The sequence below is a fragment of the Pelophylax lessonae genome (genome assembly GCF_965119305.1).
Source record: "Pelophylax lessonae genome assembly, chromosome: 9".
NCBI lineage: Eukaryota > Metazoa > Chordata > Amphibia > Anura > Ranidae > Pelophylax > Pelophylax lessonae.
The window spans coordinates 78241356-78264860 of record NC_138776.1 but is presented as its reverse complement, the minus strand read 5'-3'; the positions used below and the strand labels follow the sequence as shown (position 1 = coordinate 78264860).

Below are 23505 nucleotides of genomic sequence, written 5' to 3'. Positions count from 1 at the left end.
CCACCCTAATAGTGTTTAGCAATAAGAGGACATGGAGGAGGGAGGGGAGTGTCATTTACCACTGTGTATACGCCCACATGTATGACTCTATAGTCACATGGGCTGCACAGATAAGAAAAAGGAGGAAGTGAAGAGTTTAGAACTGAGCATGCTCAGTAGAGAACTCCAGTTGGTCTACACAATCTCTGCCTGCAATGGGGACACAGAGAAGATGGGAGGGACAGCTGAAGGCAGGATCAACCAGGTATATTTCAGTGAACTAGAACCATGGTGGAGTGGTGGGAGAGCCTTCATCCCAGTAATAAATAGGGAAGCAATTACCCTCCAAAAAGAGACCTAAAGGACTATTTATCGGCAATACAGACAAATGGACTCCAAAACATGGATGTGTATAAAAGAGCATACAAATCTTCTTCATGTTCATATCTTTACCACTGTGTTTAGTTCATTTGGATTAGCCGCTTTTATGATTTTAACCTATTTTTATTGAACTTTTGTCAATTAAACATTTGTATGCTCTTTTATACATATTCATGTTGTAGAGTCCATTTGTCTGTATTGCCGATAAATAGTCCCATATATCCTATTTTGGAGGGTATTTATTTCTCTTAGGTATATTTACTTTGCACAAAACAAATGCTTTTGTTGCTTTGTGAGTATGAACACTCTTTTACCATTCAAAGTATTTTTAATTGTGTGCATCCAGTTATGTGATTGACACCCCTCAACACAGTAAAGGTCTGAAGATGACCTCACTATTTATTCATTTTAGCTTTACATCTTCCTGTGTCACCTGTCTGCTCATTGAACTGAAACGATGAAGCTGATTTATCAAGCAATGTAGATGGAGAAGGGGAAATGACACAGAAATCTGCAAAGCTAAACCAGTAAAAGAGGAGATTTGTATATAATGTATTCTTCCTCTAATCTGAATCTACTGATAATCCTGAGTGTAATTTTCACTGACGTTAACCTCTGCTCATTCGGTTTGAATTGTGGAAGTGACTTGGACAGAAACAGAATCTGAGCAGTATCTTACAAGCCCCATCTCTGGCGTTGTCGCCCACAGTAATTCTTTTCCACCACTAGATGTCGCCAGTCTACCAGGTTATATGGGAGCCAGCCATCTTTCAACTCACTTTCTGGGGGTATGTCATTCAGCCGCCCTGGGCTCACAGGAGAATGCCCAAGATAGTGGCACCACATTATTATATAACACTGTTCTCTGAAGCATTCAGTATGCATACATATTTTTAAAACAAATAAGGCTGCAGGGTTGCTCCAAGATGGAATGGGGACTGGATGAAGTTGGGAGGAGGGAAAACTGGACTAGGGCTTTCATTTAAGAGCAGCTGTTATCTACACCTCTATGTACAGTTGATCTTGCACTGTGTTTCATACAGGTTCCAGAGTCCAGTATCCTCGGCCAGGTTGGACAAGGTTACAAATATGCTATCGGAATGCTGAATGAAGGCCGGATTGGAATCGCTGCCCAGGTGATACAACAGGACTAGTGGGCTGAAATGCCATGTCATATTAAACATAAATAATCTACAGTTTTGCTCATGAGAACACTGCTGTTTTCTCTCTTTCCTGTAATGAGTAGTTACCCTTATCACATGTTCAGCTGTTGTGTAACATTACAGCCAGTTTTAATAATATTGTAAAAAGAGCATACATTGTGAATTATCGTACTGCAATTTGGTCAACATTCCTATGAGGTCAGAACCAAGTGCAGTCTGTCATACGGTCAGGAGAATCTTGATTGGCTGTCTCTGCTTCCAGCATATTGCTTTTGATATTACTAGTTGAAGATCTGTATGTAGAAATATTTTCTCGCAGCCCCATAAGTAGTCACAAAGTGAGGCTGGAAAAAAGGGACTTTCAACGCACCACAACACAAGTATGTGCATAAAAAGTATACAACTTTATTTCCAAAATGTAAAGTTTGTTTAAAATCCACAATGAAGAAATCGCCATATCTAACGCAAAGTAACTGCGAAAAACATGTAAAATACAGGGAATCAACACATTTCACATTTAGGTTGCTTCTTCAGGATCCACTTGCTTGGTTAGACATGAAGAGATGGCTAAATAGAAATCACTTACCCAGGGACTAGTGTTTAATATAGTATATTGAAATGACATTACCAACTTAAATGCATGAGTGGAATCTTTAAATAAATCTGATAACATATGATGCCGGTCAGGGACGCTTTCCTAAACTGTTAGGCCTCATGCACACTGGACATTATAAAAATGCCAATAGGGTGAGCTGTAGAAAGCTGTAGCTGTAGAATGAGTTTTGCAGCGTTTTTGCAGTAGCATTTTGCCACGTTTTTTAGCAAAACTATATTCCCACAAAAGCTTGAGGCTCCAAAACACTCATAAACACCAAACAGCTGCTGAAAAACTCCTCTTCAAACACACTAGTTCTGGATGTTTTTTCCAGCCTGAAAACACCCCTGCCAAAAAATGGTGATAAAAGCCTATGGCCCCTTTCACACGGCTTTTCCGATTAGATCTGGCTGTCAGTTTTTTTCAGGTGGACCTGATCAGACCCTACACTCTCCCCTATGGAGCGGGGGATGTCAGCAGTGACATGTACGCTGACATCTGCTATCCGATCTGATCCTGTCCACAAAAACCAGATGGATTGTGGTCCTGTTGTCCATCCGTCTTGGGATCGGATATGATCAGATGAAAGTGGACGGGTGATCTGTTTTCACCCAATTTCCCCATAGAGGAGTGCAGGACTGGATCCATCTCTGCTCTGCACAGTGAGTGGAGACAGACCTGTCATCTGCCTGCTCAGTGGGGATCAGCCGAGCGATCCCCCGCTGGTCAAGCTGAGGGGCCCATGTGAAAGTGGCCTTAGCGTTCAAGGACACATAGGATAACAGGGTGGGGAGTTTACTGGCTGTAGAAGAAAACATTTGAAGCCCAAAACAGCTGCTGTAAAAATGCCCGGTGTATTTGAGGCCTTATGGCTAAAGCATCTAGTGCAATAGTTTCCCCATCATATTCCATCCAGTGTCCTCTCCTGCTGGCATCACATTGCACATTGCCCATGCACAAGAAAGAAGATAATTGACTTACCAAGGGCCTTCAAGCATCATTATGAAGTTCTATGTTTGTAATAACTGGCAAGTATTGTATATCGTTCTATACAGACTTTGACCATAGTTTCATTGTCATGAAAAACGTATGCTTCTGAAGAAGTTAAAATGTATGTCGGGGGGAAAAAAACATGTAATACACAATTTTCCTAAGTATTGTCTGTTTAAAAACGATGCACACGCAGTACAGAAAAATACCTGCTTATCAGCCAGAAATCCAGTAAGTTCCTAACTTCTTATTTGAGCTAACAACACGCCTGCGTCAATGACGTTCCAAGCATTGTTGTCAGCCTTGCCCAATACTCCTCTGCTCAACTACATAACCCCTCCCCTTCCTACCTCCATAATCTAGGAGGGTATGTGATCGGTAGTCCAGAAAAGTAAAACTGGGTGAGACTAACAACACTGCTTAGGATTTAAGTGCTGTAGAGATGTAAGACCTGATTTACAAAAACTAGAGAGTGCAAAATCTGGTGCAGATCTGCAGAGAAACCAATCAGCTTCCAGGTTTTTCACACTTTTCAGTTTTAGTAAATCAACCCCACTGTATTGTCGGCTTGAAAAGGGAAATTAGGAGCTCACTAGATTTCTGCACTTGCAGTTTGTTCAAGAGATAAAACGTGGGCGAATGTGTGTTTTTTTTTTTTTTTGTTTATTTAGCTCAGGCAAACATTTAGAATTACCGTACATTAAAAATGGCTTCTTATAAAGGTTTGCCATTTCTAAATAATTATTTATTTCAATTTTCTATTCATTTCAGAGATGATACGATAATTTATTACTTGTCAAAAAAAAAAAAAAGCAATTTGATTTTACCTGTTTTTGTGTGTTGCAGATGCTGGGTTTGGCTCAGGGCTGTTTTGATCAGACCATTCCATACACCAAGCAGAGGGTGCAGTTTGGGAAGAGGATATTTGACTTTCAGGTATGATATAATTAATACTGTTTTAATATGCATTATATTTATAAAAAAAATGTGAGCAGCTGATTTTATCTTGGGGCAAGCTTGCAATTTTCTAGGACACTAGCTGACAGGTTGTTGCTGTTCTGGAATCCCACCTTCTTATCCCAGGAAAACCCTATAGGGCTATGCTTATATTGAAGAATATTGTATTCCCTAAAATTTACTATGGGTCCCCCATTTAGAGCCTCCTACTTTCACTTGGAAATTCCAAGGACAAGCAGTGAAATATCTGTCCCATCTTTGGGTGAGTTGTCTGGGAGGCTTTACTTTAACCACTTAAGGGCCAAGCCTATTTCCGACACATGTTGTTTACAAGTTAAAAATCAGTATTTTTTGCTAGAAAATGACTTACAATACCAAACATTTATATATATTTTTTAGCAAAAACTCTGGAGAATAAAATGGCGGTCGTTGCAATGTTTTTTTTGTCAAGCGGTATTTGTACAGCGGTCTTTCAAATGCACGGAGTTAAAAAAAAAAACTAAATAGTAAAGTTAACCCAATTTTTTTGTATATTGTGAAAGATGATGTCCCGCTGAGTAAATAGATATCTAACATGTTACGGGTTTAAAATTGCGGAATGGCGAAAAACGATGGTACTTAAAAATAGGAGACGCTTTAAAAATGTTTAACGGTTACCAGTTTAGAGTTACAGAGGGGTCTTTTTCTAGAATTATTGCGCTCGCTCGGACGATAGCAACGATACCTCACATGTGATTTGAACACCGTTTTAATTTGTGGGCGCGACTTACGTATGCGTTTTCTTTCATGCGCGAGCTCACGGGGACGGGGATGCGTTAAAAACATTTTTTTTTTCTCCTATGTATTTTATTTTTAACACTTTTAAAAAAAATCCCCCGTCAGAACAGCAGGGGAGATCTCTGTACTGACTTTGGATTGTTAGTACAGTGGCTCTGACCTGGGGTGTCCGTCTTTTTTTCGTTCAGCATGCTGGGTTGAATGAAAAAAAAAAACTAGTGACATGTACAGTAAAACCTTGGTTTGAGAGTAACTTGGTTTGAGAGCGCTTTGCAATACAAGCAAATTTTTTAAATAAATTTTGACTTGATATACAAGCGATGTCTTGATATACAAGTAGCGTCATATCACAACTGGGTATAAAAGAGAAGAGAGGCGCCTCTAAGTGTAGAAATATTGTTACATTTAATGAAGGTTCCATATTTAGCAGCTCACATGGTTGATTAAAACAGGCACATCTAAGTATGCAGGAATCCGGTGTAACGCTGTCCACATAGACCATCCTCCGCACTGCCATCTTCATCACACCCTTCCACGCTGCGCTCCACGAGCGATTCAAAGTCTCGCTTTCAGATCACTCTACTGCAGGGTAGTCTTCCCAATCACAATTGCAGACTGACATCGGTGAGAGCCAGTGGTTCAGAAGATGGTCTATGTGGACAGCTTTACCCCGGATGCCTACATACTTAGATGTGCCTTTAATCATCAACCATGTGAGTTGCTAAATGTTGTACCTTCATTAAATGTCCCCATACTGCTACATTTAGAGGCGCCTCTCTTCTCTTTTATACTCTGTAGCTCCTGTTGGATTTTGCTTCTAATCCCCTAGTGGAGGCTACCATTTGTGGATGGACATTTTATGATGACACAACCTATCGCATTGCTATAATCTTTGTATATAGACTATAAACTGAAAGACTTATGAATAAATGGTTGTGGAACGAATCATCTGAGTTTCCATTATTTCTTATGGGAAAATTCGCTTTGATATAAGAGTGCTTTGGATTACAAGCATGTTTCCGGAACAAATTATGCTCGCAATCCAAGGTTTTACTGTACTAGGTTTTAAGGTTTGATATGCCTTATAATAGGACAAATAAGGTCCCAAACAAGTTTTCTTTGCCAATTACCGGCTAGTGTTTGGCCACCTCTAAAGAGGAGCTTCACCCTTGATCTCAAAATCACTACGAAGGTACCTGTAGAATTGTTTGGTAATGGCAGTCTACAAACAGATAATTATAGATAATTGTGTATTCTTTGCGTACCTCATTTTTGTTTTCTTCCTCCCTCTTCTCATGGTGGACATTTTTACCTCCTTTTACTTCCTGGAACTCTGGGTAAAAGCAAAAAATGTTTCATGAATATAAGGATTTCTTATCAACCTGCTGATGTGGATTTTTAAAAGGGGGAAGAGGTCTGTTTTTAGTGTTTCCTGATGTTACACCATTAGTGAGCAATGATGTCTGTAAATAATTAGACGTCTCAGTGCTCAATGTGCTGTTCTATATAGGCTGTAATTTGACGGATCAGTGCTAATATTAGGGGAAGACGATTAATCAACCAGTATGTCCTTAGGCTGTGACAAGTGTAGTGCCAAGCACAGCTCTTCTCAGTGACTTTTTATCCATTCCTGTTAGTTCACAATGGCTGATAAATAAGCCAAACAGTTTGTAATTGGGTGATTCATATGTCAGTTATGATTCCTGTGCGGTTTCATTGTGCTCTTTACATTGGCTGTGCTTAGTGTTTTCTGTTTACCTCTGATAAATGTTCTACTTGAAGTGTAACTAAAGGCAAAACGTGTTTTTTTTTTCATCTTGTATAGAGTAAAGCGATTGTTGGCCGTCCGATCGGCCGACTTTTGTCAAGTGTTGTCTTGTGTTGAAATGTGCTCTAGACTGCACACAAATTTTTTTCGGCCAACAACAACCAACTTCAGAAGTGATGTCATGTTCTGGTTTACTTCCCGTGTGTTTTTTCTTCTCTGAGCATGCTCAGTCTTGCTCATCTGATTTTTGTCGGCCAAATTCTGTACTGACTGAGGAACAATCGGCCGTTCTGTTGACAGCCAACAAAAATTTTATAGCATGCACACCAGATTTTGTTCGGCCGAAAAGTCGCAGTCGGTTGTCGGAAGCATCATACTAACAAGCCGACAATCGGCCGATCGCACGTGGCTGAAAATTTACGGTCAACAATCGGTGCGTGTGTACGGGGCTTTAGGGAGGGTTATAACCCCTGTGAGTGTTTTTTTTTTTTTTTTTGCCATCTGAATCCTATAGGGGAGATTTCCCTTCACTTCCTGTTCCATAGCCAAAACAGGAAGTAAGAGGAAATTCCTCCAAAGTGAGGGAATCCCAGAGTGTCACTGTAACTACTGTCCCCATTGGAAGATTTCCCCTCTATAACTTTTCTGATATCAACCCAAGATTTGGATTTTCTTTCACTTGGAGTAATAATAGTAAACAGGACAAATAGAGGAGGAAACTCCCTAACAGTGGCAGAGATGGCAATAATACCCTAATTGGTGTTCTAATCCATCTCCACTCCAAAACTAAAAAAAAAAAAAGATTTTTCCTTTTAGTTACACGTTGAGCTGATATCAATTAGAAATGCTACTACTTCATGCCATGCCCAAATTCCTCTTTACTGCTGCACAGCAGGCAATGTTTAAGAAGATTAATCAAAAAAACAAATTGGAATTAAAAGATTCAAATTTGAGGAGGTGCTGTGATCATCACTCTCCAAACATATACATACTATCTCGTGCCAATAATAAACATAAAGTACACCTCGTGTAACCCCACGTGAAAGAATCCACATTAAAGGTGCTCTCAATGTTCAAAGACTTCACTGACACTACTTAAAGCCTCAGAAGCCTCAGTGTATGTAAGGAATCTTCCTATTATCACCACGTGAGTCAGTGAAACCCCAATCCCCACAGGTCAAACACTCGCCTGCTTCCTATGCCGGTCATAGTTATGATCAGCATATAATGCTTTCAGATGTAAACGCTCTTGTTGTTTTTCTGACGTATCAAACCTTCAACTCTTCTCTCTCTTAAAGGGGTTGTAAAGTCAGAAGGTTTTTTTATCTTAATGCATTATGCATTAAGATAAACCTTCTGTGTGCAGAAGCTCCACTCAGCCCCCCGATGCTTTCCTGAGCCCCATCTCGTCATTGCCTTCTGCTGCTGGCAATCAAAGTCAGCTAGCTAATCAGGAAAGAGAGGGGGCGGCACCAAACGGCAGCTCCGTGTCTGATAGGACACAGGGAGATGTGACTCGGCTTGGGTGCCCCCATAGCAAGCTGCTTAATGTGGGGGCACTTGGAGGGAGGGGCCAGGAGCACAGAAGAGGGCCCCCGAGAAGAGGAGGATCTGAGCTGCTCTGTGCAAAACCAGCTGCACAGGAGGAGGTAAGTATAACATGTTTGTTATTTTATATGCCTTTACAATCACTTTACAAGCTCTAAACATTTAAATGGAAGATAAAAGGACTCTAATTGTGTAATACTATAACCACATTATTTAAAACAAAGCTAAAATGCTGCAATTCTCAAAAATCCAGCACATATCAAATGCACTGTGCTGCCAGACCCACTAAAGTGGGTATACAGGCTGAGTAGATTGGCATCTAACCCGGTCCTCTTCCGTGTAACTTCTGGTGACATCTCTTCCGTTACCATGCGGCCACACGCTAACGCGTTTTGTCCTTACGACTTTGTCAAATGTTTAAAGAGAACATAAAAGTGTCGTGACCGGTCTTATGCAAAAATCTTAATAAGCACAGGCTTAGGGATCCTGTTGATGGCATCTATTTAAAACACTTCTGGGATTATTCAGGATTCAATGACGGGTGACCTGCATGTAACCTGTTTCAAGTGGGTTTTGCACTCTAATATACTATAGAAATGCAAAACTCATTTAAAGCAAACAAAATCCCATCACTACAGCTCTTTATTTATCAACCATCTGTATGGAGGCATATATACTCCACCAGTCCTATCGGCATTACATGACTATTTAATATTACTGCACCATGTCATAATTTGCCTGTTTAGCATCAGATATGAAAGAATAATGGGACAGTAACTGTCTTTTTTGTCTTTTTCTTTGCAGGGTATGCAGCATCAGATTTCACATGTGGCCACTCAGCTGGAGGCAGCCCGACTACTTACTTACAATGCAGCCAGGCTGAGGGAAGCCGGGAGACCCTTTAAGAAGGAGGCCTGCATGGCTAAGTACTTCTCCTCAGAGGTAAAGCTGCACCATGTATAAGTACAGTACCCTGTGGGTCAGTTTATAGTGTGTTATAAACAAGCTTACCTCTAACTTCTAGTGGCAAAAGCAAAGGTGTTCAGTCTATGACAGCTGACTTCTTATTTATAATAGGGGCTGGTCTGTCTGAGCTGTCTTAACATTTCTGTACTCAGCATTGATACTAAAAGTGTAACTAAGGGCAACATGTTTTATTTTGGATATTGTGTGGGTGGATTAGAATACCTATTAGGTTTTTATTGCTGTCTGTGCCGATGTTAGGGAGATTTATTCTCTCTATTTGTCCTTGTGACAGATGCCTGGCACCCCGCCTGGGTGCTTCTGCCAAGATATCTTGCTTTGTGCACTGGTCCAAATCATTTGGTGGAGGGGGGGATTATGGTGTGGGGTTGTTTTTCAGGGGTTGGGCTTGGCCCCTCGGTTCCAGTGAAGGGAACTCTTACGGCGTCAGCATACCAAGACATTTTGGACAATTTCATGCTCCCAACTTTGTGGGAACGGTTTGAATTCCTCATAAAAAACCCAGGATACCATCTGATATTTTGGAGGAATAAAGGATAATTTCACCTTTGGGAACATGTTCCACCTGATTTTAGGATGTAACATGTCCCCAGTGCTGCAGCCGCTGTCTGCTGAGCCCCCCAAATTTTTGAGGTTTACTAGTGTCGGGTACAAATGTAGTACCGACTGGACTCCCAATCAGTACTAGTGCAAATAGCAAGCTCTGAACCAGGGAGTCAGACAAAAAACTTATAGGGAGTAGAAGAGGGGAGTAGACGGGTATGAACTTATCCTTTAAGGTTAATTAGTTTTAGGCTGAACTTCCGCTTTAAGGGCTGGTGTTAGGGTCAGGGACAAGGGTTCAATATTAAGTCTAGTTAAGATTTAGGAGTAGCTTTATTAAAAGTTACACTTTAGGCTTAATGTAAAGTGCTAAGACTTCATTTTAGGTATTGGGGTAAGGGCTAAGCTAACAGTTAAAATAATGGTTAAGTTCTTTTTAGGGTTGGATTAATAGGAGATATCTGGATAAGGGCTCCATTTCAAGGTTAAAAAACATTACAGATGGGGAACAATCCTTCCAGGTGCTTTTCCAAAGATGTTTGTAGGGGGTCAGGAACCCAGGAATAGGCACTCTTACCTTCAGAAATGTATACATGCTACATACTGTAGGAAAGTTAGGGATGGTCCCCAAAAGCCCAGGTGCTTCAGCTATCCCGAAGAGCAAACCCTGAATTACGTTGTCAGAAGCTTCTCCTGTGTCTAGACAAGATTGTTAGTTTGATGTCAGCCGAAGGGTTAGGGAGGAAGTTCAGGGTTCATTTATAGGATTAGGTTCAATTGTAGGGTTTAGATTATGAAAGGTTGAGTATTAGGGCCAGGGACATGCAGCAAAACACATAGTGAGATTTTGGTGCCAAAAAAATAAAAAAACTAGATATTTTCTAGCACACAGCTTACAACATGTGCATAACCATATGCTTAACCTGTTTAAGGGCATTGTACACTTTCAAATGTTTTTCTTGTTTTAAATAGGTCTTAGTGTAGCTATTTTCCCTGTGCCATTTGTTAGCCTTACTTTGTAAGGATTGGCTCACAAATGTGGGAATGCTAATGTGATAAATAGCACATCTCCTCTAGCTGGATGGTGAGCTCTGTTAATCGGTCTGTGTGTTTTGTGTCAAATCTATTTACTATTTAGCTCTCACCTGCAAAGTACTAGTTTGAGAGACCCAGGTATTGTGGGATATTTTGTTTCTTCACAGGAAATGTTAGTTTAAAGATAAAGGTCATGCATTTACCCCTGCAGCGCCATGCCTCATGTTTGGACACAAACAGAAACTTCTGACAAAGGAACACGAAGATCAACTTCACTATAGACTGTGTGTACAGGGCATCAAATGACACCATGAAAAAAACTACATGATCAATGCACATTTTTTTAAAAAGTGCGCTGTCATTTTAAATTAATACAATTCAAAATCAAGCCAATGCAAACAAAATTTCAGTGCATAAAACAGTACATAAAAAAAAATTCAATAAGATAAATTCATATATATCACCTAATCCCTATACTATATGTGCAAATCATATAATCAAGAAGTTCATATTCGATAAATTGATAATGAACCATAAAATGTCCAAGTGCTCAGTGTTCCAAAAATATAAAGTGCTTCAGTGCAAAAAGGTGCTCTTCAAACAAGTGTAGATGGCCTCTTACCAAACCGAGAAGATCTCAAATTACAGAGATTAAAAGTGCTAAAAATCTCCTAAAAAGCCGACACTCTCACCATCAAGGATCCGGTTAGCTCAGTGACCCCATCAGTAAGATGTAACTATAGTGTCTCCACTGCAGGAATACACGCCTGGAACTTTACTCCACATCCGAATATTCAATAACCATAAGCAATAAGCACAGAGAGGGAGAAGCCACATAGCATAGTTTTGTAAAGGAATATTTATTCATTTATTGGATTCTCCAATTCCAGAAGACGCTAGTTGTGTGGAAACGCGGGGGGCTGAACTAGAGTGTGATCTCATCACACACGAGTGCCACGGATTGTCTCGCAGCTGTGCTTTGGTATATCGCATATGTTTTTCCTGATACGTGTAAGCGCAATCTATTCTCTTAATAAATATTCCTTTACTATAATGCGCTATGTGGCTTTTCTCTTTCTGTGCTCAATGCGTATGGTTACTGAATACTCAGATGTGAAGTAAAGTTCCAGGCATGTACTCATGCAGTGCAGACACTATAGCTTCATCTTACTGATGGGATCACTGAGCTAACCTGGTGATTGATGGTGAGAGCGTCGGCTATCCAGGAGATTGTTAGCACATTTGATCTCTAGAATTGTAAATTTTTCCTGTTTGGTAAGAGGCCTTCTACACTTGTTTGAAGAGCATCATTTTGCACTCTATGATTTTGGAGCACTGTGCACTTTGAAAGCACTTGGATGTTTGATGGTTCTTTATCAATTTATCGAATATGGATTTTTTGTTTATAGGATTTGCACATATATACAGTATCTCACAAAAGTTCAGTACACCCTTCACATTTTTTGTAAATATTTTATTATATAATTTCATGTGACAACACTGAAGAAATGACACTTTGCTACAATGTAAAGTAGTGACTGTACAGCTTGTATAAGGCTCCTTTCACACGGCCGCTCCGTGTGAAAGGTCCGCTGCGGGACTTTTTTTTTTTTTTTTTTTCCACGGAGCGGATGACATTTCTGTCATCCGCTCCGTGTGCCCGCATATCATCCCATCCGTTTGCGGATGATATGCGGACATAATGTAAGTATATGGCACTGCGGATGTCAGCGGATGACACCGCTGACATCCGATTTTCCTTCCTTTCCGTTTTTTACACGGAAGGAAAAATGGGGTTCTGTTCCATTTGTAAAAACGGAACAGAAAGGGGCGTGGCCTGGCGCAGCATGTAAGAGGACATGTGTGAGAGGAGCTCCGCCGGACCGATATCCTTTACCGCTAATCCTGCAGCCCTCCGGGCACGATAATCCTCCCTTCACCTCCCACACACCCGCGGCACCGACCTCCGCATGTCTCCGCCGAAGAAAGGCTCCGATGCTGCGGCAAAATTGGCTGCATTCCGGAGGCTGGAGAAGGAGGCCCCGATCCAAGATGGCGCCGGCCCGTCGCTTGTGGTGGAGGAGCCTGAGAGCCCTGCTACATCCAGGGTATTGGAAGCGATTGCCACTTGCCAGACCATGCTGACAACTAAAATCGAGGAGGTGAAGGTAGATATATCATTGATGCGCCAGGATATGCAGAAGCTAAGGGACAGAGTTGGTGAGGCTGAACACAGAATTAGCGAGGTGGAAGACTCCCTCCCCCCATTGCAAAGCTCCTCAGATAGGCTGCAGCAACAAGTACACCTTATCCTCCAAAAACAGGATGACATGGAGAATAGGCTGCGCCGCTGTAACCTGCGGTTTATTGGCCTCCCGGAGGGCTCTGAAGGTGCGGACCCCTCATCCTATTTGGAACAATTGCTCACTCAGACGTATGGCAGAGAATCCTTCTCACCCACTTTTGTTGTGGAACGTGCACATCGCCTCTCAGGGCGTCCCCCCCCTCAGGGTGCACCCCCCCGCACATTCATCGCTAAATTCCTGAACTATCGGGACAGGGATGCCATATTACGCTTGGCCAGAGTTAAGGGGAACATTCCATTTGGAAATCACAAAGTAGCGATTTTCCCCGACTTCTCTGCTGAGGTCCAGAGGCGCCGCAAGAGCTTTTTGGAGGTCAAACGCAGGCTGCGTATCAAGAATATCAAATACTCTATGTTGTACCCAGCCCGTCTTAGAGTGGAGGGCGAGGACCGAGCCCACTTCTTTGAGGATCCGGAAACCGCCATCTCCTGGTTGGAAGGACTGGAAGCTAGAGCCTGACCACCTTGCCCTGGCGACTTCATGATACTTTCTCCCTGATTGCCTATACCTTTCACTGCTGCAGAGGTGGAGGGGGTTTTGTAGATCCTGGGGAACTCAAGACTTTGCATCCCCCTCCCCCCCCCCTCCCCCCTCATTTCCCTGACCTGCTGCTCCTGTGTTTGACCGGCGGAGCGTCCTAGCTCCACAGATGGAACTGACTTTTCTGTTCTCTTCCTATGGATTTCCACCTGCCCATAGGCTTTGCTACCCAGCGATACACCTGTTGGTTTTCGCCCCCTACACCCGCTCAGGCGTGTGTTTGCGCCCAACTCCCCTGTTGCCCCCTGCGACTTTTGTTGGACCTGGGCCCCCGGGTCCCCTTGCTTATCCTAGTTGTATTTTGCTGTATTTTTGCTGACTATCCTGGGGGTCCCTGGCTCCCTGGTTTTGCTCTTTACCAGTCGCATGTGGGCCTGTTCTGGTTGAGGCGCTTGTTTGGGAACATGCCCGCACAAGTTGGGGTTGGTGCAGGGCAGGGAGGGGGGATTTGGGTATTACCATTGTTTACAGTTTATATTTGGTACAATCTCTATACTGTTTATGTTCTATGCACATTGACCTCAAGTAATAACTGCCTGCTCTTTTGCTGCCATTTATTAATGCTAGTGTATGACCGTGGAATTGTTAGCTCTGTGGCCTTATTGCCTGGGATCCTGGGAGCCTCCGCTCCACGCTCCGTATTACCCCTGCCATGGCCGCATTGAAATTGTTGACGTGGAATGTTAAACGGACGGCTGTCTTTAATGTTTTACGCCGTGTCCGGGCTGACATTATAGTACTGGTGGAGACAGACTTGGAGGGCCGCGTACAGCAGTCTCTCAAACGGCCCTGGGTTGGCTGGGTGCAGCACTCAGCATATAGCTCGCACTCCAGGGGTGTGGCGCTTCTGGTGGCCAAATCGGTACATTTCCAGCTCCTAGGATCTCAGGTCGACCCAATGGGTAGATATGTCTTTCTCAAAACGTCAGTCTATGGGGAATTGATGCTGCTGATGGCTTTCTATGTGCCCCCCCCCTTACTCTACTGTGGTAATAATGGAGGGATTGGCGTTTATGGCACAATGCCCGGGGGCCCCGGTGATCTGGCTGGGCGACTTTAACAATGTGATGGACTCGGGTCTGGATAGATCCGGTGGCGCCTCCCAGGCGCCGCCGGGGTCGTCCCCGACCAGGTTCTCCCGATTGTTGGAGAGCTTTGGTTTGGCCGACTCCTGGCGCAGCAAATACCCCGCTCAGCGTGCGTACTCCTGCTTCTCGGCTGCACACCATTCTATGTCACGCATTGACATGATATTGTTGTCTCGAACCCTGCTCCCCAGGTTACTGGCGGCGGGCTTCGCCCCACGGACTCTGTCTGATCACTGCCCTTTTTGGATACTGTTGTCCTTGCCCTGTAATAGACCTCCCCCGGCCTGGCGCCTGAATCCCGCCTGGCTCCCCTTGGTGTCTGATGGGAACGACATTGAGGGGACCTGGACACAATTCTTTTCTGATAATGAGGGCACTGCCTCCCCGGCTGCGGTGTGGGAGGCATTTAAACTGTTCGCCAGATCCACTATGATTTCCAAAATCAAAGCTGTTAGAGCGCGGGCTGCCGAGGAGATCTCCAGGGCAACGACAAATCTAACTGAAGCTGAACAGGCCTTTATGGCGGACCCGACTCCGACACATGAATCCCAGTATAAATTGACCTCTAAAGTCCTTTCCCAACTTGAATATGAGAAGGCGAAATCTAAGATGTTTTTTCAGAAGCAGAATCTGTTTGCACATGGAGAGCGGGCAGGGAAATTCCTCGCATATTTAGTCCATTGTGAGGATAGGCCCCCGGTAGTTATTACTTTAAAGGATGACCTGGGTAATGAGATCACTGATCCTGCTGCGGTGACACAGTGTTTCCGATCATTTTTTAGTACACTTTACACCTCTAAGGCCCCTGCTGACTGCACTGACATGCATGACTTTTTGGACTCTATTGACTTTCCCACTTTGACATCCGACCAGTTGGCGACCCTCGAGGCACCCATTTCTGTGGAGGAGATTGCAGCAGCCGTGTCCAAGTTCCCTAGATCTAAGGCCCCCGGCCTAGACGGCCTCCTGATTGAGTTCTTCTCCCAATATTCGGAACTCCTTTCTCCTAAATTATTGGCTTTGTTTCAATCCTTGTTCAGGGATGCAGTCCTGCCCCCTTCTATGCGGGAGGCGTTAATTGTGCTCATCCCCAAGCCGGGCAAAGATTTACACGCCCCAGAGTCTTACCGTCCCATCTCTTTGCTCCCAGTGGACACTAAAATCCTTGCGAAAATTTTATCCCTCCGTCTTAACAAGGTGATCCTTTCACTCATACACCTGGACCAGGCCGGGTTCATGCCTGGGAGGAACACCTCATTTAAACTTCGCCGGTTATTCATGAATCTCCAGGCACAACACGACGGAATGGGTGGCAGGGTGGTGGTCTCCTTGGACACGGCTAAAGCATTCGACTCGGTGGAGTGGCCATTTTTATGGACCTGCCTGGACCGATATGGCTTTGGACCTAATTTTATTAAGTGGGTCAAACTTCTATATAGCGCCCCGGTAGCTAGGGTCCTGGCCAACGGCTGGCAGTCGACCGCCTTCCCTTTATCCCGTGGCACTCGACAGGGGTGCCCCCTCTCCCCCCTACTGTATGCCCTGGCCGCGGAACCCCTGGCGATGGCCATTAGAGCACATCCCGGGATTCGTGGCCTACGTAGGGGACCACTAGAGGAGAAAATCAGCATGTATGCTGATGACACTTTGCTGTATTTGGAAGACTCTCGAGAATCCCTGCTCACAGCCCTTTCTTTAATTGAACGATACGGACGATTCTCCGGTTTTCAGATAAACTGGGATAAGTCACAAATTCTTCCACTTGACGAGAGCCCGCAGGCGATCGCCCCCGCAAACCCGGCCCTACAATGTGTATCCCGCATTAAATACTTAGGGATTCAAGTGACAGCTAGCTCGGCAGATTATGTCCCGGATAACGTTCAACCCTTGTTCCCTCTGCTTAAGGCTAAAATTCAAGTGTGGTCCAAATTACCTCTGGGAGTGATGGGTAGAGTCAATTTAATTAAAATGGTTCTCCTTCCCAAAATTCTCTATGTTGTATGGCACTCTCCTATTTATCTGCCACTCAAGCTGTTTAAGCAGATGGAATCACTCCTCAAGACCTTTGTTTGGGGTGCTAACCGGCACAAGATCTCCTGGCGCAAGCTCAAGAATCCTACAAATCTAGGGGGGTTGGCCCTGCCGGATTTTAATCTGTACTATCTGGCAGCTCAGTTGTCCCAGTTCTTTCACATAGATAAAACGGATAGAGAGCGCTTCTTGACCCTGCTCTGCCCTGGGTGGGCTCATCCCCTCGGGGACCCCCTTCTTGTTATCCTTAGGGGCGTCAGGGGCTCGTTGGAGCCCCTGTGCCCCAGATCTCTTCTATATCACTATTGTCGGATCTGGGAGGTAGTAGCGTCTAGGCTTCGGTGCCCTCCATTCCACACATTTACCCCTCTGTGGCATAATAGCACATTGCGTGAGTTTCTCTCCATCCCTGACCTGTCGGTATGGAGTGGGAGGGGTATTCTTCTCCTTAGCCATATCTCCACGACCACTGGTCTGCGGTCTTACGAGACCCTGCGAGACCAGTTTGCGCTCCAGGGCCCCATGCACTACAGATACTTACAGCTCTCCCATGCCTATAGATCTCAATTCCCTGACGGCCCTCTTGAGATGGAATTGATTACCACCCTTGAGATTGTTAAAAGTACAGAACCCAGTCACCTCATTTCCATGTTCTACTCTGAGCTCCACACACCTTCTTCGACCACTTTAGCTTTTGCACTTAAGACCCGCTGGGAGCGTAGTGTGGGGGCCATGGAGGATGAGGAGTGGGAGGATGCCCTGGAGACGTGCCGCAGAGTGTCGCCAAAACTGTCGGATCGCCTAACCCAGACCTTTATATTACACCAGGCTTATCTCACCCCACTTAGACTGTCCAAATATCACCCTGACTTGGTCCCCTCTTGTCCTATGTGCGGAGACCCTGACGCCTCCTTCTTTCATCTACTGTGGAGCTGTCCCCAATTACAGACTCTATGGCAACAGGTAGTCACATTTCTACATGACAAAATGGGGTCTCCTCTACAACTCTCTCCTAAGGAGTGTCTCCTGGGGGTCTATCCGGATGGAGAGATGCCCAAATCCACTGTCATATTTCTTCAGGAAACCTTGTTTATAGCACGTAAATTGATAGCCAGACGGTGGATGAGACCTACTCCTCCTACTTTAGGGTTGTGGATTAAGGAAATTAATAGTGTCATCCCATTTCATAAACTTTTATAAACATAGGGGGTGCCCTCAGAAGTTCAACAAGATTTGGGACAAATGGGTGCAATGCCCTGATACGGCTCAGTAGTGAAATAGGTAACTACCTTATGCTGACCGTCCCTGTTAAATCAATATTGTTTGCTTGAGTGTTGGGCCGAAAGAAAGTAACCGACTACTGCCTTATTTTTTTTACTATGTCTGTTCTGTTTCTAAGTGTTAATCACTGTGAATATTTGTATTTTTGTGCCCCTGTGTATTATGAATATGGTCGAAGTTTCAATGCACGGTCTATTTTTGTATTGTACCAAAAGTTTCAATAAACCTCACTGTTTTGAAAAAAAAAAAAAAACGGAACAGAACTGAAAGGAGGAAAATCGGGTGTCAGCGGATGGTATTCCGCTGACACCCGCAGTGCCATTTACTTACATTATGTCCGCAAATCATCCGCAAACGGATGGGATGATTTGCGGACACACGGAGCGGCCGTGTGAAAGGAGCCTAACAGTGTAAATTTGCTGTCCCCTGAAAAGAACTCAACACACAGCCATTATTGTCTAAACCGCTGGCAACAAAAGTGAGTACACCCCTACGTGTAAATGTCCAAATTGGGGCCAATTAGCCATTTTCCCGTCCCCTCCACAGCCCAGCGCTCCAGTGAGCGAGAAGGGGGCAGAGCAGAGTGATGCTGACTAACAGTCAGCAGCGCTCTGCTCGGGGAGCTGTGAGAACCCAGCGATCTGTGGCATTAGATCGCTCGGCTGTGTGTCATACTTCTCTTTTAAGTGATATATATATATATATATATATATATATATATATATATATATATATATATATATATATATATATATGAATTTTCCTATTGAATTATTATTTTTTTGTTTTGCACACATTTATTATTTTTTCCACAGTGTTTTGTTGTGTCCAGTATTCAGGATTTAATGCAGGATGCAGCAGTCCCAAATTATTACAACTTAGCGCAAAGTTTAAACATATTTGTAAGTATAATGCACATTTTTTTATGTGAAAAACACAACGTGCAGGTAGGAAGGTTTATAATGCCTTTAAACAGGTCTGAAGGCAAACCACTTCAGATCAAGTGCACTTGTCATAGAATTCTGAATGATCCCAAAGGTGTCTCAAAACTGATGCCTTCAATACAAGCCTCATAGCCACTGACATTGGCCCTAATAAATACATTGTATAGAGGTATGCAGCCTTATAGAAAGCCTAATGCACCTTTTTCCCAAAGCATTTTCAGGACCGCTACATGAGAGATACCACTCCGCCTTCTACAGCAAACGCAATACCAAGAACAGTTAAAAGGCCCCTCCCACCCCCTTGTCCTCAGTTATTGTGTTTCTCACCCTCCAGGTGAACACATCGTCCCTGTTTGTTGTTTTTTTTTCTCTGGTGGGTAATTGTGGTAACCTGCTCCCTCTCCTTACTGACCCGCTTGTGGGTAGGAGTTAGTAAGTCCCTCTCCCTGGGAGTTGTCCCTGTTTTTTACCTGGACCTCGCCCCTCCTTTTTAGGTATGGATCGACTCTGAAATGTTTTCCCTATGGCTGTGTCTCCTCTGGCTTGCATTATGGAGTGGTTCCTGTGGGGGAGCAGGGGTGGCCGGTAGATGGGCAGGTGCAGTGTTGGGGCTGCGGGCCAGCTTCCTGCTTTCTCCCTGGCAGAGCTTTGCCACCCTTGTCCGGGTGCACCAAGATGGCAGCCAGTGCGTCACTTCCGATGGGTGGGGGAGGCAGCGATGGTGACGTGTATTCAGCCCCACTGGTGCCGGCCTTTTTTTTTTGTTGTCCTAAGATGGTGGCCGCCGCTTTTTCCGAGCGCCGCAGAGACACGCTGGGGCAGCATTTTTGATTTAAGAGGAGCTGTGGGCCAGGGAGAGGCTGGATGCTTGACACTGATCTGGATTTATGGGACTGACAGCGGTGGCTGATTTTGTGTCTCACCTTGCCCTAGGCAGTAGCAGTGCATTGGCGGAGCCCTACTCATCCCAACATGCAGAAAGGGGATGCGAGGGACTCTAAATCTGTTACCCCTAAAGCAAAGCCAGGTGCCTCTTCGGATGAGTCCCAAGCTTAAGCGCAGCAGGTAAGAAGGGGATGTACCCTGTTTGGGAAGAAAAATGGACCTTGTATTTAATGCCTATGGGTGGTTGTTTCTTCCAATATGTTTTCTTTAGGTTGACGCTGAACAGCCTTGCAGGTCTGGAAAGAATTGTGGGAACTGCGGCTCCAAGCTCTCAACTAACAAAAAAAAGAATGTGGAAAAAAGTATTGTGTCGGTTATAGGGTCTGAGTCAGTCTCCTCATTGAAGAATTTTAGGTGTTCTGTGTGGGATGAGATGATATCTACGTTTCGCTCATTTAGAACAGCTGTTTTTGTTATGGGCCCTCCTCCTAGTGAACGCAGTCCCTTGGTTTTGTCAGCCTTGGATACACTGATGATTAGTACCCTGGCGATTTCTAAATCTCAGGTGGAGGAAGGGTCTCCTCGTTCAACAGGGGAGAAATAAGCTTAAAGGAAGGGGAAAAGGGTGCTGGGGAAGGTTATGCTAGCAGATTTCTTTTTCCGGTAGAGGAAACTGATCAGTTACTCCAAGCCATTTATACTTCTGAACGGATTGTTGAGGATCAGCCGTCTTAGCCTGCGCAGGATGTTTGCAAGAGAAAAACCATAAATCTAATACAAAGTTTATAAGTGGGGATTCCCTTTTGCATCTGAGGAAGAGATCTTTTTCAAGTGTCTTAAATTAGACATATCACTATCCCAGGTTTTCAAGGATTCTGATATCTCCTTTGAGGATTCAGGTTTAATTGAAGACCAAATGGATAGAAAAGCCCTTGTTGAGGAAGGCTTAGGACGATTCTGCCTTTTCTTTGGGACGGGCATTTGCATCCACTTGCTTGGCCAGAAACCTTGAAATTTTGGGTTGACAGGTTTAGTTAACTTCTTTTCTCTGACACTCCCATAGCTCAGATTCAGGAAGCTCTACCACTCATATGCAGTCCGGTCATGTTTCTTGCAGATGCAGTGGTAGAGTGTGTCATAGCCACCTCTAGAACTACGGCCCTCCTAAATGATGCTTTCAGTGCTATTTGGCTTAAGGCCTAGGAAGGGGACTTGTCTTCCAAATCCAGACTTTGTGGTATCCCTTAGAGGGCAATTAATAGTTTGGTTCTGGCCTTCATACTAGTATATTGACTCCTTCTAAGGAGAAGGGAGGCAAGTTTCCTGTTAGGAAGAAATCATTTTGTAACAAGGGTTCCTTTCGGAATCGGCAGGGCATTCCCCAATTTGAGTCCAACAAACCCCAACTAAAAAATAGTGCTGATCGTTTGAGAAGAACAAGAGGAAAGGAGGAACCTTATTCACTGCTTGTGACCCTGCTCTTAAAAGTGACAAGTGACACCAGGTTGGGGTAGGGATAAGGCTTTCCCTTTTTTGCTATTGTTGGGAAATGATAGGGGCAAGTCCTTTTTTTTTTTTGCATCATCAGGCTGGTTAATCAATCTGGACAAATTCAACTTGATTCCAGCACAATCAATAGAGCTTCCTAGGTTATAGGGTAGGGGCTATTTCTCAGACAACATTTTTAAAAGAGCCAAAAATTGAAATGTTGGTCTCCTGGGTTATGAGTCTCCAGAATCAACAACAGGCATCTCTAAGGCGTATCATGCTAATTTTAGGACTGACAACAGCAGCTATTCTAGGGGTCTCTTGGGCTCAGCTGCACTCGAGAAACCTGCAGGCCTTCTTGTTATCCTGGACAGGGTGGTAACTCTCCCAGAGGAAGTTTTGTTAGATCTCAATTGGTGGACCAACACATAGAACATAGTGGCAAGGCCGCCCTGGATTCAAAGAAATCTGTACAAGATAATTACAGATGCCAGTACCTGGGCCTGGGTTGCTCATGTAGGTCCCTTTCATGCACAGAAGACCTCGGTTGGGGTCCAGACCTGGTTAATGCCTCCTCCAACTTCAGGAAACTATCAGCAGTAGGTCATGCCCTGAAGTTCTTTTCAAGGTCCATTCAGGACAAAAACGTAAAAAAGCATGGGGGCACAAGGTCTCCAAGCCTGTTGGTACTATCACAAGAGACCCTGCTTTGGGCAGAGGCAAATCTGGGTTCCCTGAGAGACTACTTCAGCCGAAAAACAATAAGGCAGGGAGAGTCGGAGCTATATTTGAAGAACTTTGCTCAGATCACAACCAAATAAGGTACTCCACAGATAGATCTGTTTGCCTCCAGCAAGAACAGAAAGATCAGGACTTACTTTGGAGAAGCAGTCTCTAGCTCTGAGATTGGATACATTGACTCTAGAATAGGATTTCAAACTGGCTTATGCCTGTTCCCCAGTATTGATTCTCTCACAAGTGATTAGGAAGGTCATGCTGGAATCCTGCCAGGTTATTCTCATAACCTCATATTGGCCAAGGAGATGCTGGTTTTTGGCCCTAGTGTCCCTGTCAACTTCCCCTCCTTGGACATTTCTTGACTGTCTGGATCTGCTCTTTCAGGGGGGCCTGTTCTGCACCCCAATCTTTGTCTCTTCCATTTGGAGGCTGAGATAAATATCCTTAGAGACCAGGGTCTGTTCTTCACCCCAATACTGGTCTTTTCCGTTTTGACAGCTTGTTGGCTGAGGGGAAGATCCTCAGAGACCAGGGTTGCTCAGAGAAACTGATAGACACTTTGTTTTTTTATGCAGTTTAATGAAAAACCCCCAATCAGCTTCCAGGTTTTATTGCCAAAGCTTATTTGAACAAGCTGAAGTTAGATTGGCTACCATGCACAGCTGCACCAATTTCTTAAGTGCACCAGTTTTAGTAAATCTCCCCCTTTTGTGTAGTAGGAAACTGCACCAGGAAAATGTATTCTAAAGTTTGGTTTTTGGAGAGCAAAATCCAAAAGCACAGATTATTCCATTCTCACTGTGTTTGGACTTTTTACAAATAAGGGGTGGATAAGGGTTTATTAAATAGCACTCTAAGGATGTAAGTGGCTGTTTTATATGTTTTTCTAGAACGTAGATTAGCAGAAGATCCCACGGTCAAGAGGAGAGCCGGCATTAGAAAATGAAAAAAAAAAACAGCGTGGTATGGCCTACACCCCCCCAAAAAAATGCATGAATCCCTCCAAAATCCATCCCATATCTAAGTTTTAGGGGAACTCCACAAAAAAAAAAAAAAAATGGCATGACTTGCGAAAATACATCCGAAAGATTATTATTACGATGCATTTTCTTAGTAATCCTAAAAAATTAGGCTGTAATAGAGAAGTAAAGGGGGAGGTTAAGCATTCTGGCTTGTCCATTGCTTCTATATTTAGTCTGAACACCCATGTGATCCGATTCCAGTGCAGACAAAAAAAAAGGGTCCTCAACCTTTTTGGTGCGGATCCATTGCGAATTGGGCCATACATAATGTATGGCTCAATATGCACTACACTAAATTTGCATGTCATTTGCTCAGGAATCTTGTTTGATTCCTGTGCAAATGACCTGCGATGCTGTATACCACATCAGTGTGGACCCAGCCTAAATCCCTCAGGTGGTTTA

The 23505-nt window shown here is 44.0% G+C and overlaps 1 protein-coding gene across 1 annotated transcript in view; it reads left to right on the top strand.

Annotated features, from left to right (window-relative positions):
- Nucleotides 1-23505, top strand: part of ACADSB (acyl-CoA dehydrogenase short/branched chain) — a 57318-nt gene that overhangs the window by 17349 nt on the left and 16464 nt on the right. Inside the window, exons 7-9 of the mRNA XM_082268489.1 lie at nucleotides 1404-1496; nucleotides 3955-4044; nucleotides 8963-9100. Of these exons, the coding sequence (XP_082124615.1) occupies nucleotides 1404-1496; nucleotides 3955-4044; nucleotides 8963-9100 (321 nt within the window). The remainder of the gene's footprint in view (nucleotides 1-1403; nucleotides 1497-3954; nucleotides 4045-8962; nucleotides 9101-23505) is intronic.